The sequence below is a fragment of the Hyperolius riggenbachi genome, chromosome 2 (assembly GCF_040937935.1).
Source record: "Hyperolius riggenbachi isolate aHypRig1 chromosome 2, aHypRig1.pri, whole genome shotgun sequence".
Classification (NCBI taxonomy): domain Eukaryota; kingdom Metazoa; phylum Chordata; class Amphibia; order Anura; family Hyperoliidae; genus Hyperolius; species Hyperolius riggenbachi.
Genome location: NC_090647.1, coordinates 215,169,521 through 215,186,830, shown reverse-complemented (window position 1 = coordinate 215,186,830; position 17,310 = coordinate 215,169,521). Strand labels below are relative to the sequence as shown.

The following is a 17,310-nucleotide window of genomic DNA, read 5'->3' as shown; positions in this document are numbered from 1 at the left end:
AATGCCCTAGGGCACTCAATCACCCGCCCATACCCTCAGAACGCCCTCAGACCCCAGCCCTGATCACCTCACCAGTGCATTGCTTGCATCTATTCCCCCCTCTAATCACACCTTGAGACACCCATCAATCACCTCCTTTAACCCCCTAGCACACCTACCCATCAGATCAGGCCCTAATTTGCCCCGTGTGGGCTCCTGATCACTCGGCTAAACCCTCAGATCCCCCTCAGACCCCCTTCCGATCACCTCCCCAGTGCATTGATTGCATCTATTTCCCCCTCTAACCACCCCCTGAGACACCCATCAATCACCTCCTGTCACCCCCTAGCACTCCTATCCATCAGATCAGGCCCAATACAACATGTCATCTAAAAGGCCACCCTGCTTATGACCGGTTCCACAAAATTTGCCCCCTCATAGACCACCTGTCATCAAAATTTTCAGATGCTTATACCCCTAAACAGTCATTTTGAGACATTTGGTTTCCAGACTACTCACGGTTTTGGGCCCGTAAAATGCCAGGGCGGTATAGGAACCCCACAAACTGACCCTATTTTAGAAAAAAAAGACACCCCAAGGTATTCTGTTAGGTGTATGACGAGTTCATAGAAGATTTTATTTTTTGTCAAAAGTTAGCGGAAATTGATTTTTTTTTTTTCACAAAGTGTCATTTTTCACTAACTTGTGACAAAAAATAAAATCTTCTATGAACTCGCCATACACCTAACGGAATACCTTGGGGTGTCTTCTTTCTAAAATGGGGTCACTTGTGGGGTTCCTATACTGCCCTGGCATTTTAGGGGCCCTAAACCGTGAGTAGTCTAGAAAACAAATGCCTCAAAATGACCTGTGATTAGGACGTTGGGCCCCTTTGCGCACCTAGGCTGCAAAAGTGTCACACGTGGTATCGCCGTACTCGGGAGAAGTAGTATAATGTGTTTTGGGGTGTATTTTTACACATACCCATGCTGGGTGGGAGAAATCTCTCTGTAAATGGACAATTGTGTGTAACAAAAAAAACAAACGATTGTCATGTACAGAGATATTTCTCCCACCCAGCATGGGTATGTGTAAAAATACACCCCAAAACACATTATACTACTTCTCCTGAGTACGGCGGTACCACATATGTGGCACTTTTTTACACCCTAAGTACGCTAAGGGGCCCAAAGTCCAATGAGTACCTTTAGGATTTCACAGGTCATTTTGCCACATTGTTGGTTTCAAGACTACTCCTCACGGTTTAGGGCCCCTAAAATGCCAGGGCAGTATAGGAACCCCACAAATGACCCCATTCTAGAAAGAAGACACCCAAAGGTATTCCGTTAGGAGTACGGTGAGTTCATAGAAGATTTTATTTTTTGTCACAAGTTAGCGGAAAATGACACTTTGTGAAAAAAAAACAATTAAAATCAATTTCCGCTAACTTGTGACAAAAAAATAAAAACTTCTATGAACTCACCATACGCTAAGGGGCCCAAAGTCCAATGAGTACCTTTAGGATTTCACAGGTCATTTTGCCACATTGTTGGTTTCAAGACTACTCCTCACGGTTTTAGGGCCCCTAAAATGCCAGGACAGTATAGGAACCCCACAAATGACTCCATTTTAGAAAGAAGACACCCCAAGGTATTCTGTTAGTAGTACGGTGAGTTCATAGAAGATTTTATTTTTTGTCACAAGTTAGCGGAAATTGATTTTTATTGTTTTTTTTCACAAAGTGTCATTTTCCGCTAACTTGTGACAAAAAATAAAATCTTCTATGAACTCACCATACTCCTAACGGAATACCTTTGGGTGTCTTCTTTCTAAAATGGGGTCATTTGTGGGGTTCCTATACTGTCCTGGCATTTTAGGGGCCCTAAACCGTGAGGAGTAGTCTTGAAACGAAATTTCTCAAAATGACCTGTGAAATCCTAAAGGTACTCATTGGACTTTGGGCCCCTTAGCGCAGTTAGGGTGCAAAAAAGTGCCACACATGTAGTATCGCCGTACTCAGGAGAAGTAGTATAATGTGTTTTGGGGTGTATTTTACACATACCCATGCTGAGTGGGAGAAAGATCTCTGTAAATGGACAATTGTGTGTAAAAAAAATAAAAAAATGTCATTTACAGAGATATTTCTCCCACCAGCATCGGTATGTGTAAAAATACACCCCAAAACACATTATACTACTTCTCCTGAGTACGGCAATACCACATGTGTGGCACTTTTTTGCAGCCTAACTGTGCTAAGGGGCCCAAAGTCCAATGAGCACCTTTAGGCTTTACAGGGGTGCTTACAAATTAGCACCCCCAAAATGCGAGGACAGTAAACACACCCCACAAATGACCCCATTTTGGAAAGTAGACACTTCAAGGTATTCAAAGAGGGGCATGGTGAGTCCGTGGCAGATTTCATTTTTTTTGTCGCAAGTTAAAAGAAATGGAAACTTTTTTTTTTTTTTTTTTGGTCACAAAGTGTCATTTTCCGCTTACTTGTGACAAAAATTAATATCTTCTATGAACTCACTATGCCTCTCAGTGAATACTTTGGGATGTCTTCTTTCCAAAATGGGGTCATTTGGGGGGTATTTATACTATCCTGGAATTCTAGCCCCTCATGAAACATGTCAGGTGGTCAGAAAAGTCATAGATGCTTGAAAATGGGAAAATTCACTTTTTGCACCATAGTTTGTAAACGCTATAACTTTTACCCAAACCAATAAATATACACAGAATGGTTTTTTTTTTTTATCAAAAACATGTTTGTCCACATTTGTCGCGCTGCATGTAAACAGAAATTTTACTTTATTTGAAAAATGTCAGCACAGAAAGTTAAAAAAATCATTTTTTTGCCAAAATTCATGTCTTTTTTGATGAATATAATAAAAAGTAAAAATCGCAGGAGCCATCAAATAGCACTAAAAGAAAGCTTTATTAGTGACAAGAAAAGGAGCCAAAATTCATTTAGGTGGTAGGTTGTATGAGCGAGCAATAAACCGTGAAAGCTGCAGTGGTCTGAATGGAAAAAAAGTGGCCGGTCCTTAAGGGGGGTAAAGCCCTAGGTCCTCAAGTGGTTAAAGGATACCCGAAGTGACATGTGACATGATGAGATAGACATGGGTATGTACAGTGCTTAGAACACAAAGAACTATGCTGTGTTCCTTTTTTTCTTTCTCTGCCTGAAAGAGATAAATATCAGGTATGTAAGTGGCTGACTCAGTCCCGACTCAGATAGGAAGTGACTACAGTGTGACTCTCACTGATAAGAAATTCCAACTATAAAACACTTTCCTAGCAGAAAATGGCTTCTGAGAGCAAGAAAGAAAAAAAAAGGAGAATTTCTTATCAGTGAAGGTCACACTGTAGTCACTTCCTGTCTGAGTCAAGACTGAGTCAGCCAATTACATACCTGATATGTATCTCTTTCAGGCAGAGAAAGAAAAAAAGGAACAAAGCATAGTTATTTGTGTGCTAGGCACTGTACATACACATGTCCATCTCATCATGTCACATGTCACTTCGGGAATCCTTTGAGGTGGCCATACATGGTACAATTTTTCATTTTTCTTTTTTGGATTAGATAATTTAGTTCGATTATTCTGTTCGATCGAATACAAAGATTTTTCCAGAATGTCCGATCAGATTTTTTCGAAAAAAACAGGATAATTGTTGGAATTTCTTGATCGAAAAATGTTTCAACTTTCATTCGATTCGATCATTTAGATCAAATAAACAGGAACATCGAACATTTTTATTGTATCGTGTATGGGCACCATTATAGACCTTGGCAGCGGATACAAAAGACGTGCGCAGAGAGACTACTTTATGGTTTCAAAGGCTCTCCCAGTTTTGAACGGAGTGACTTTTCAATATTGGAAACTCCTAACAGTTTCTCTAATGCGCATGAGCAATAGGCAATAGCCAGTTTATCACTAAAGATGATGCTAATAATTCCTGATTGCACTTAAATTTATTGGAAATGCAATGTAGCTTTGAATTGACCCAATCAAAAATAGCAGGACCAGGACCTTAAAAAAAAGAGGAAAGTCATGTTTGGAGATGGTCTATGATGCAAATGTATTCAGCTTGGAAATTGGCCAAACAATTAGCACAAATTGGGCCGATGCCAAGCTGCAAACAAAGTGCACCCAAGCCACAATTATTAACTGCTCTCAGTTACAGTGCATCTTATTATACTGCTGTCTACTATAGTGCTTCCCCATTAATGGAAAGCCCCTCCTCCCTTTTCAGAAATCAGCCTGAACATCCAAATAGTTACTTGCTCGTCTTCTCTGTTTCCCCAACACCCACTGTCCACACATAGAGAGTTCTAGCCTCCTGCATACTTGGCCATCACAGCAGAAATAATTTCATAGGGAGCAACAGTCACATGACCATCATTGAGTAGTAAAAGAACACAATAAGTCGTAACTCAGAATGGGCAGGATCCAGTATACCAACTGGGTGAGAATGAAAACTTTCTAGCCCTGCCAGCTCAGCAGACACATCCCTTTGCGAACTCATGGGTACATTTTTTGTCCCTAAAATACTAAAATGTACCTGCCATTTAGCATTTCACAGGATTGCAGATCTGTCCCAAAATACAGGATGGAGAAATACAGCAGCTGCTAGGAGCATGTACACAAATACATATGCATTATTTCAGTCTTCAAACCTCATCTTAAACACTTACTTTCGCCACATAGCTACAAACATGTGCACAGATACAAAGCCAGTCCTCTCACCGCCAGCTGCATAAAACAATGGTGCTTTCCAGTAGAGTGGACATTCACAGGCCTTGAAAAGAAGTAAATATTGGTCAATTTTATGAAAAGAGGGTAACATGAGAAAGAAGAACACACAAAAATGGTCATGAGGCCTGAAAGGTTGTAATAATGTGCTGCTTAAATCACCCCGATATTAAAATATATACAGCACATCACAATTTCTTAAAAATGACATCATTGCTTCAACTAGTCAGCAGCACATTCCTCCAGACAGTGCTTTACAGATACATTAATAATTAACACTCTAGAAGTTCCAGGCACCTGAATACAAAACCTGTATTTCAATACCCAGTTGGTATATTACCATACAAGCCACTGTGACAGAGATCTGAAGACTCAGACCTATTCATGCATTGTTGTTAAAAAACCTGGTCTATTGAGAAATTAACACATGTAACAAAGTCTACCTCTGCCAGTTGTTTACAGAATAACAAATCCTATTGTCTCTGCTGTCTGTACCATGTCTATGCTATTGTTTCAAATATTTTCTATGTGCACTCCGGTCTAATCTGGTTTTTCCCTAACATCAGGGTGTATATAAGATTGACCTGTAAATAAAGATTTCAGATGCTGTTCCACCAATTTAAGTGTTTGTGGTTCTGTATCTCCCAGCTGGAAGAGAGGGTATTCACTTGGATTGGGGGAGAACTTTAACCTGGGTTGCAGATTATTCTGCTAAGTCATCTTGTAGCTGCCTCCGCTGAAACTGAGCTAACAGTTTGGTGTCGAGAAGTTGGATCCGCCATATACAGTATCGGGTGAGTAATTCTATTTTTTGATTACCACCCTATACTGTCAGAGCGGATTAATAGAACCCGGAGGGAAAGTGCTTCTGTAGCGCCTCTCCCAGGAATCTGATATTCCTAAAGTAAATAGCGGGTCTGATGCCCCAATTAAGAAAGCAGTACTGTGTGTCTAAGTGAATATTCTCTCTAAACCTTGTATATTGTTGTATAGTCGCTTAAGTGAATTTTAGTTATATAAGATTGCATGTTACTGTATAGATTTGTGCATAATGGGAAAGTCTCAAAGGTAAGGGGACTCCCAAGGGTTATTTTTGATTTATGATGTATCATATTCTGTGATGCTGTTTAATGCGGATATATAGATTTGTAAGTTTTAGAAAGAATCATGTTCCACAATTTGCTTTGAATCTTATTTCTGACTAACTCTATTTAGGAGTTTCATTTTTTTTTTTCTCGGAGACACTCAGCAGTTGCAGGTGTCTCTCTGGACCAGGACATTTTGAATGGGCATTGCGGCCGCAGGATAACTTTTTTTATCAGTCCCTCCAAAATGTTCTGGCCTGGCTACTAGATGTTTCTGAGCCTTTTCTTCTAATTACTATAAATGTGTTTGTCTATCTCCTCTCACTGTAGTTTCTGTGGAACTGTGATTTAAATTGCTTGTGTATGACTGGTTGCACTTTTTCAGCTAGGTTGTACTTTAAATATGCATCTCTGGACATCTGCTCAGAGTTGTTGCAGGTTTCTACCCCCTCCCTCCATGTATTGGGAGAGACTTGTGTTAATGCTTTTGTTTTTTCTCTTTCCTCTTCCCTGAAAAGACTGGGGGCAATGAGGAGAGTGTCAGGAAACAGAAACAAAAGAAGATCCCAGCTATATGTTGTTTGTCTGTTTGTGTATGTGTCTGTGCACAGAGAGTATCCAAATATTTTTTTTAGAGTTAGGAATAAACCTCTTAATTTAATTGATCGTTTTTTTCTACAGTCAGAAAAGTCAAAAGCTAAATTATTGTTGGAGTCTAAGGTATGCGGACTGTGGTTATGTAAATGTGCATGTGTTGTCTTTCTTTGTCTACTATAGGAGAGGGTTTGTAAATTGTCTTGAGGCAAGGCAGGTGAGATTGAATGTGTAATTGGTTTTCACCTCATATAATGAATGACCCATGCACAAAGTTGCTGGCCATTGTGATGTTTTGAATTTAGTGTTTTGCAAAGGAAACAATTTATTTCGGGTGAACCAGATGTAACATGTCTTAAAATTTGTAATTTAAAGTTGGTTATAAAAAATTAACATACGGAAAGGCATGTTCCATCTGAAGTTTTTTGTTTTTCATGTGGGTTTTTTTTGTCAGGTATTTTTGCATATACCTGAGAATTCAAAGCACACAACAGTTTTGCTGTCAATGGGTGAATTAGGTTTGTAAATCTTCCAGTAGGAATTAAGTTGCTGTGAATGAAATGTAATCATTTTAACTTGAGCTTGCACTCATGCCGATATGAATGTAATGTAGAGATTGTGTCCAAAATCATCTTGCTCAAATTACTAGAAGTTATGCTCATGCCAGGTTTTCTGTTCATATTGCCAAGAATAATGCAAACAATTGTGTGAATGTTTGGGTACGTGTATAATATTAATGGTGATGAGTCCCTTAAGCAAAGTGACATACTTATATTTTTTCACTTGTAATTGTGTAAAATTCTAACAAATGCTTTTACAGCAATTTCTTTGTTGGTTTCTGGTCTGTCTCTGGTTACAATCTGAGGGGTGTGGGAAACAAACCCTGGTGTTGTGCATTTGGGGAGGGTTTTGAACAGCAGACGTTGACCCCCTGTACCACCTACTGTGCACAGGGTGAGATGGGGGGCCAACTAAACCTGCAAGTGGCTGAATCACACAGCCTCATAACCCGGCCCACATCAGTGTTCTAACATGCCTGGAGAGGGTGGAGACAAATATGTCATGTAAAATACTTATTGGTTGATTTGATTGTAATTGTCTCCATATGTCTGTTTGTATTGATACTGTGCTGTATAAAGCAAGGTCAGAGAAATGTGTTTAAGTGTCAGAACTCTATAGTACTAGGATTTACAGACAGTATGATGTTAGTAAAAGAAATTTGAATAGAGAGAGTAACCTTTGTCAAAAATATTGTTACATAGCTACGCATGTGGTAAATAGGTTGCACACACCCACTAAGCTGTTTAACTTCTTATTACCATTGAGGACCTCTACATAACTGCTTTGATTGAGACTGAGCTATCAATTACTTGGCTCATGCAGTTTGACAAACCTTGAACTCTTGTCTGATTCATCTTTACTAATTTGCCTGCACAAGTGTTCTTTATTACCTGTTCACTTGGAGACCTGCCTGTGATATCACCTGATTATGGAATACTTTGGAGATCATCTGATATGATTCTCCTGCACTGATGCAGCCCTAGAAGGATGACCCTCTGCTGTAAGGATGAGCCCTTCCTGCACCTGCCCTCCTCCTGTGTTGGTGATGGCTGCTTCAAGCCTTTCTTTTGTGTCATCCTTTGGGAAGAACTCCGCCTCTGCTGTTGCAACTGTGAGGTTTCTCAACTGGGATGAGAAGTTGAGTCTGCCCTTCCCTGCCTTCTACAACCTGGCTGCAATTGCTACATCCTTGTTATAAATCTGTTTCCATTTCTTTTGTGGGTGCCCAATGCCATACAATGAAACTGCTAACAAAAAGGCACTGGGTGTAGCCACGGTGATTACACGGCCAGCTCTCAGCCGCCACTGTCTGTTTGCCCCGAGACAGTGAGAGCTTGGCAGAAAAACATCTGCATTCATCATGAGGGCTTGTGGTGATGAATTCACCGTCCTCCTTCACCCTTCAAATGAACAATATTCTACTCTGCAATAATGAACTGACATTTCCTGGACCCACTCGAGGATCATTTTTTTTCCCAAAATGCATTAAGGAGTTCTAACCTTATGGGTGAGGTGTGGCTTTAGGCAACCTGTTACAGTTTACCACATTCAGTTTTCCATTAAGTTATGCAGGGCTAGATTAGGATGATATACTAGCAAAGCTAACTACTGTTAATTCATCGTGTAGTTGTGTAACCCTTTAAACTGTATATTGTATTTGTGTACCAATGACAACACTAACTCATTGATCTCTAACATACATAGAGCTGTGCATAGTATCTAAGTGATCCCGCCCTTTCCTTTAGAAAAGGTTGGGATCAAAGGTTGGGTTGAAAGGTTGTAATAATGTGCTGCTTAAATCACCCCGATATTAAAATATATACAGCACATCACAATTTCTTAAAAATGACATCATTGCTTCAACTAGTCAGCAGCACATTCCTCCAGACAGTGCTTTACAGATACATTAATAATTAACACTCTAGAAGTTCCAGGCACCTGAATACAAAACCTGTATTTCAATACCCAGTTGGTATATTACCATACAAGCCACTGTGACAGAGATCTGAAGACTCAGACCTATTCATGCATTGTTGTTAAAAAACCTGGTCTATTGAGAAATTAACACATGTAACAAAGTCTACCTCTGCCAGTTGTTTACAGAATAACAAATCCTATTGTCTCTGCTGTCTGTACCATGTCTATGCTATTGTTTCAAATATTTTCTATGTGCACTCCGGTCTAATCTGGTTTTTCCCTAACATCAGGGTGTATATAAGATTGACCTGTAAATAAAGATTTCAGATGCTGTTCCACCAATTTAAGTGTTTGTGGTTCTGTATCTCCCAGCTGGAAGAGAGGGTATTCACTTGGATTGGGGGAGAACTTTAACCTGGGTTGCAGATTATTCTGCTAAGTCATCTTGTAGCTGCCTCCGCTGAAACTGAGCTAACAAGGCCAAACACCTAATCAAAGCTGAATGCAAATGCCATGCAGGTTACTACTTAAACAGACCATGGCTTCAATTCATCCAGGGAAGTTGGAAAAAAAAAATAGGTTAGAAAAATACAACATTTGGTATTTCACACTTTTCTTCCCCAAATTCACTAAGATTTCCTGGCATGCAGTAGAAGTTCAGTACTGTAGTAAAAAAAAAAAAAAAAACATGCTTAAAGAGAACCTGAACTGAAAGCAAAAAGTCAAAATAACTATACACAGGTCATACTTATCTCCTGTGTATTCTACTCTTTCTCCTCTCCTGCGTCCAATTTGTCCACTGTGATCAATGGAATTCTCCGTCCTCCATTTTAAAAATGCCCATTACCCCATAACAGCTATGCTGTTAAACTGTAATATCACCCCCTTTGAGCCATTGGGAAACATGGACATTACCATGCACATTCAGTTGTAACTGACAGCTGCTGATATATAACTGACAGCAACTGGTATATTTCAGTTCTGACAAAATATTGTCAGAACTGGAAGGGATCGCTGAAAGAAGAAAATGGTGAGCTTCTGAGAGGAACTGACGGTGAGGTAAGTATGTAATATTCATTTGCAGCTACGTCATGTGTTTATTTTAAACAATGTTACTTCAGGTTCCCTTTAAACTCACTAAGTCCTGCTCAGTAAGTCTCACCAGCTGTGGAGCAGGTCAGGCAGGAAGCTGTAAGTCTTCCCATAAGTGGTGAGCATGAGATGTTGCTTTTTCTGTCCAGTGTATCTCCAGCATCCTTTCAGATGTGCATATATGCTAACTAGAGGAAGCTCTTCTGTGTACCAGTATATAGATATACACATCAAAAGGGACACAGAAAAGACTTCAATATCGCTTTTTCCTGCTCTGTTCTGAAGTCCTGCCCGCCAGTGCATCGGATCAAATGGGGTGAGAAGTAGGTTTGTGTGGCTCACTGATACATTTATCAGCTTCACTGCATGAAGATGGTAAGTTACCTACTGCTCAGAGCTGGAGATCAGTATCAAAACCTTTTTATTTGATTTACCGAATACTGTACTTTATGCTTTGTAAAGTGACGTTTACTGACATGTATTGAGGTATTTACTGCACAAGTCGGTAATTTACCTCACTAGTTGGCAATTCAGCTGTTTTCTGCATTACCGTATGTGGTAATGCTTAGTGAATTGCAGCCCATGTGACAGGGCAAAAATAAATCTAGTGAACTTTCCTCAGGCCAAAACAACCCATTACCAAATGTCCATACATAGCCTTATTTAAATGACATTTTGTAACAAAACCTGATGACAGAAGACAGGCCTGCACAGGCATTGAGAAATGCTTCTATTAAGCACATGAGCAGTATTTGTCTTCTACGCTACCTTGGCAATGTCCCACTAGGAAATCCTGGCACACTCCGAAGAACTGTTAAATCAATGAAGACAAATGCAGAACATGTTATCTCCCTTTCTCACTGAGTAAATACTAAATATGTTCTACCAAGTGGCATACTTAAAGCTTCTACAAAACCCATCCCAAAAGTCACAAGGTAAGATTAGTTCTAAGAAAAAAACAAAATGCTTAATTTGTAAGGAAACAGCGTAGCCATGTGACCATGCTGCAGTTTCTTGGGCTTCTGTTTGAGAACAGAGCCGGGCTGTCCAAGCACCTCCCCACCCCTGGCCCCAATCCCTCCCACTGCCTCAAATGGGGTAAGGTTTGAGTTGCATGCCATCCATACTGCCCTCGTCTCCTGATGGGAACTGTGGTGAGCAGCCGCTCAGGCATGCCTTAACTTTTATTTATATAGTGCTGATATCTACGCAGCACTTTACAGCAGGGCTGTGGAGTCGGAGTCGCGGAGTCGGAGCAATTTTGGGTGCCTGGAGTCGGAGTCGGGAAAAAAATGCACCGACTCCTAATATATTTGTAACTGTAATTAAAATAGAAAATATAATAAAATGTTCAATTTCTCAGATAATAGTCATTAAAAATAATGTATATATACAGTAATAGCTGTGCTCAGTCCACAAAAATGAAATAAACCAACCAAAATTAGTTACTTGTGCTGCTTCAATAAAGAAGTCCCCGTATTTTTAAAGTCAGATATACACATATAATTGTAACTGTACAGTATATATGATGTGTACACAGGAATCTCTTATATATACACACTAAATAACGTCTATGCTGTAAGAATAAAGCCTGATGTGTAGCGGTGTCCCTAATAGAGATGGTCAATGAGATGGAAATAATTCTGCGTTGATGCTGGTTTATGCAAATGTATGCACTCTCTTTGCTCATGAAATCAAATAATTTGATATGTTAAAATTTGGTTTGGTTACTACAAATTAAAGGGTACCTGAGATGGATGAAAAGAAAAGGTTTATACATACCTGGGGCTTCTTCCAGCCTCTTCAGGCTAATCAGTCCCTCGCTGTCCACCTCCACCAACTGGATCTTCTGCTATGAGTCCTCGTAATTCAGCCAGTCAGCACAGTCTGGCTACGTGCCGCTCCCACAGCCAGGAGCATTCTGTACCTGCGCAATAGTGCTGCGCAGGTGTAGTACGCTCCCGGCGGCGGAGTGTGTGCATGCGCACTACGCCAGACTGGCTCAAGTACCTGGACTCATAGCAGAAGATCCAGGTGGCGGAGGAGGACAGGGAGGGACTGATTAGCCTGAAGGGGGCTGGAGGAAGCCCCAGGTATGTATAAAACTTTAATTTCATCTGTTTCAGGTTTACTTTGTTACACAGTAGTACTATACTCTACATATGCACTCTCCACAGAGCTGCAGGGAATCCACTGAAAATGTTGTGCACATTGAACACAGAAGTGTTGTCTATCACCCATAACCTGGTTCAGATTGTGCATAAAGAATGTGTAAGAGGAAGAATCTCTTCATTCCCGTGCAGAGTACATGCACATCATTCTTACATGTACCCACGGTTACATTGCCTAGGGCCTGATAGATGTTCTTTGTTCCGGTTTGTACCTTTTACAAGTACTCTTATCAAGGACTAGTTTTAGTCTAAAGGGAATAAATATAGTAGTCTACATATCCTTCTCACTTCAGTTGTCTTGTAAAATTCCTAAGTGTTGGCAGTTAAGAGACGAATTTCACGTTACATACTGTTAATCAACAAAATTGTAATATGCAAATTAGAGGAGTCGAGGAGTCGGAGTCAGTGGAATCCTAAACTGAGGAGTCGGAGTCGGTGGATTTTTGGACCGACTCCACAGCCCTGCTTTACAGAGTAGTATTGTCACTAACTGTCCCCAAGAGTAGATCAAAATCTAATCTACCATAGTCATATCCATTATAACTTATCTGTATGGTCTTAGGAATGTGGGAAGAAACCAGAGTTCCTACGGGAAATCAAGGCAGACAAGGGGAGAATATACAAACTCCAAGCAGCTAGTGCCCTGGCTGGGATGCAAACAAGGAACCCAGCGCTGCAAGGCAAGAGTGCAATCCACCATTCACTCCCAGAAGACATATCAGCTTGGAGTGGGGGAGCACACAAAGTAGCTCTGTTTGCAAGACCATGGTTATATTCCTAAAACTAAACTATTTTGAATCACTTTATTAAATTGATATATGAGGTGACAAATAACACGATGAGGAGCATATGCATGTACAGTCCTAATCCTACATAAAAAAGGGCGTGTCCCTATAGATTTTTTTTTTTTTGCATGGCTCCAATGGCAGTACTCCCAGACACTGCAAAGAAATAGCCCAGGGAGGAAATGGAGGGTGGAAAGGTGCTTTTAAAAAGCCTAGATTTTTATTAACAGGACCACTTGGATTTGTGACAACACATGTTCTCCTGTTTTCTTTTATCTACTTTACTATTAACTACTAATAACATACCTAACTAGGGAATACAAACTTTAATATTTACAGTACCTCTGTAAAACAAACCTTCCTTAAATTCCTGAGGGCCAATTTAAAGTCTTGGGTATGGTGGACAAATATTAAAGCCATAGTGCAACCTACAAGCATATATGACAGTCAGCCACAATTTTAAATCCACTGATAGGGGAGGTGAAGAACATTACTAATCTTAAAGTAAACCTCCGGACTAAAAATCTACTCAGCAGAACTGAAAAGGCTTGGTGTTTCTTTAACAGTTTCACAGCATCAGAACTTTGTTTTTCTTACCAAAGCATCATTTTTAGCTGAATTTTTAGCTAAGCTCCACCCATCAAAGTAAAAAAGCCCAGGCTTTTTTCCCCTGATCCTGTGCAGAGCATGATGGGATTTCCTATGTTATTCACGTTGCCTAGCAACTGGGAGAGGTGCTCAGGACACAGGACAGTTGGAACTGTGTCTCATGCTCCCTGTCACCTCCTTTCAACCAAAAAGATGGCTGCCATCATGAAATCAAACATTTGCCTGTTCTTTTAAAACAGTGTGGGTAAGAGATTATAATACCTATTTTAATTAACATAACTAATGCAATTTAATGACAGTATGTTTGTTTAGGCTGGAGTTCCTCCAATACAATAGGACCTGCCAAATTGGGCAGTTTCATTGCAGAGACATGTAATACCTGCACATCTGTAGGTAGCATGGACACTTACCGTATCTGTAAAGGTACGTACACACGCACTACCGCCGGCAACGACGGGTCCGCCAGATCCTCCCGCTGAGCAGACGTTCAGCTGACAGTAGTGCGTGTGTACGCGCTGTCGGCGGACTAATAAGGTTGTTTCTGAACGATCCGCTGAGGGTCTGAAAGACCCGTCGTTGCCGGATGTAGTTGCGTGTGTACGCACCTTTACTTAGCTAAGAAATTGACATGCATTTAATTTTCTGTTCAAAAAGTAGCACTGGGATTTTGTGATATTGCTTTTGCTTCACCATGCCAAGGAAGGGAGATGGTTCATTAACAAGCAAGCTTACAAATTCTATCTCATGGTATATGGAGATCATACTTACAATGCTTTACAGCTTGCCTTAGGTGTCCCAACAGATAATGAATATCATGCACCTTCACCATACTTGTCATTGGAAATTAAGCGGACAGATGTTTATTAGAAATTAGTATCACAGGACCTGTGCTACCAATGATGGAGCAACAAAGATTCTTACACCATTGCTTGGATTAGAATTAGGAACGCCTTTGTTTTCTATTTTTATTTTAACATTTTGCCTGTTCTTACTAAGACGGTGTAGACAGTATGGTACTTGGACTGGGCTACAACCTTTATGCCTAGTACACACCATACAATTTTCTGTAAGATTTTCTGTTAGATTTACCTGCCAGATAGATAATTTCCAACATGTTGGAAATTATCTAACCATCTATCTGCCTAGCAATTAAAGGGGAACTGAAGTAAGAGGTATATGGAGGCTGCCATATTTTAATCAATACCAGTTGCCTGGCAGCCCTGCTGGTCTATTTCTCTGCAGTAGTATCTGAACACAACCAGAAACAAGCATGCAGCTAGTCTTGTCAGATCTGACTTTAAAGTCTGAAGCACCTGAACTGCTGCATGCTTGTTCAGGGGCTATGGCTAATATTATTAGAGGCAGAGGATCAGCAGGGCTGCCAGGCAACTGGTATTGCTTAAAAGGAAATAAACATGGCAGCCTCCATATACCTCTCTCTTCAGTTCCCCTTTAAGCATTGTTCTACTCAGCAGGAGATAACCAGAAGACAATGCACCAGAGATAATGACCAGTCTCTACAGAAAATCTTAAGGTGGCCATACACTGGTCGATTTGCCATCAGATCGACCAACAGATAGATCCCTCTCTGATCGAATCTGATCAGAGAGGGATCGTATGGCTGCCTTTACTGCAAACAGATTGTGAATCGATCTCAGCATGAAACCGATCACAATCTGTGAAGCTGCCGCCGCCCCCCCCCCCCCCCCTCCCGCATACATTACCTGATCTGGCCGGCGCGAGTCTCCGCTCTCCTCTTCTCCGCGCTTGGCTCCAGGGTCCCGCTTCACTGAACTTCCTGTCCAGGGGAAGTTTAAACAGTAGAGGGCGCTCTACTGTTTAAACTTCCTGCCGGAAGTTCAGTGAAGCCAACCGGACCCGGAGCCCAGCGCGGAGAAGGAGAGCGGGGACTCGCGCCGGCCGGATCAGGTAATGTAGCACGGACGGGAACGATTGATTTCGGACGGAAATAGATTGTTCTGTCAGCGTTTGCGCAACAATTTCACAGCAGATTCTATCACAGTGATCAAATTTGCTGTGTATCGGCGGGAAAATAGGAGGAAAATACTTCATGAGCTATTTCACCTGCAATAAAATATTTACCTTACATAGCTACCAGAATTGAGGCCATTGGCTAGGAACGGACAGATATTGTTCCTGTTGACAGCAAGATCATTCACTATAGTGTGGATGCACTCTGACCCTGCCATTATTAAGGTTACCAGTGAGTACTAGGGATAGTCTATGCAAATTGCACACATATTTATGCAGCTTCAAACAGCTAATATTCCTATTTGACGCTCTGATTTGTAGTTGCTAGAATTCTCCAGCTCCATTGTGCGCTAACATTCTATGCTGTTTCTGGCAACTATGTCATATCAGCAGCAATGCCGGCTTCAGATAGATTCCTTTAAAATTGCTATATGTTTACCCAAGAATATCGCTGGTTATCCAATTAGAAACCGCCAAATCTCTGTTCAGTGCAAAAGGGAAAAAAAAAAAAAAGTACGTATCCATTCATCAGTGTACGGTTTCTGATATTGTAGAATTCATAGTGATTGACAAATTTATGGCAAATACCTTAGCTACCTTCCCCATGTCTTCGAGTTTGGCTCGTTCATTTGGAAAAGAGGAAAAAGTATTCTCAACCTTCGAAATTATTACATCTATATTGAAGTTTCCTTTTGGACATCCTTTTGGAAAGTAGAATTTTGGAATGTTTTGGCTTAAGACAGGCGTTCTTGGCTCTTCTCTGTTTGGCTGTAACAGACAAAATAAATGGATCAAATATGTCAAACTCACAAAATGAAAAAAAACAAACAAACAAAAACAGAAGGAACGGAGGTGGAAATGAACTCATCACCAGTGTGAAGCTAATGATCAGTTTGTCAGAGAAAATCCAGTACTCAAGAGGGGAAAAAAACCTCCAGCCAATGGAAATCAAACAGAAAAGGTGAAACCCCTCCCACTCAGTGAAGTCCTAATTAATATTCAGCGTTGGATGCACAGCCTTGTGGGTAATGCCATCACCTGCAGCGACTTGCCGGTTTGCATAATAGATATTTAAGGCCTGATATGTTAGCACTCATACCTCCTACACATTTCAGGAACCAGTGGGACTGCAATTCGGCACAGAGACAGTTCAGGGGGTCTCCTCCATACCCTCAAAATTTGCAGTGTGTAGGAGGCATGAGTACTGCGGGTAGATTAGTAGCATAATACTGTAGAAAATGTGAGACACAGGATCAGACAAAGGCTGGGCATAGCAGCCTAGTGGAGAGCAGAGTACCAGAAAAGATTACAGTGTGAGGCCTCTTGCACACTGCAAGTGATTCCGATTCCGCTTTTTAATCAGTTTTTACATCCGATTTAGATTCCGATTTGCAGTGTGCAGGGAGCAAACTGAAAATCGGAATCTGAATCGGATGTAAAAACTGATTAAAAAGCGGAAATTGAATCGGAATCACTTGCAGTGTGCAAGAGGCCTGAAAGCTGTTTCATACTGACAATCGTGGCAAAATGTTGCCGCAATTGCATTTGGAACTCTTGCTCGAGAATCACTGCCTAACGGAGAGGGGCAAACTATATTACGGAACAATAGCATGGATGGGGAGCGTGTCTACAAGAATAAAAAAAAAACTCTAGCTCGGTGTGCCAGTAGTAACCATTGTTTCTCACATGCTGCATGAAGCACTTTTTCCACTGTTTTCCTTTGTTTTGTAGAAAAAACAAACACCCAGCATTTTCATTGCCTTCCGTA

General features: G+C 40.8%; 1 protein-coding gene across 1 annotated transcript in view; it reads right to left on the bottom strand.

Moving 5' to 3' along the window:
• The window catches only part of LOC137546097 (serine/threonine-protein phosphatase 2A regulatory subunit B'' subunit beta-like), a 145,889-nt gene that overhangs the window by 34,571 nt on the left and 94,008 nt on the right, over positions 1–17,310 (bottom strand). Inside the window, 2 exon segments of the mRNA XM_068268106.1 lie at positions 4,679–4,782; positions 16,131–16,310. Of these exon segments, the coding sequence (XP_068124207.1) occupies positions 4,679–4,782; positions 16,131–16,310 (284 nt within the window).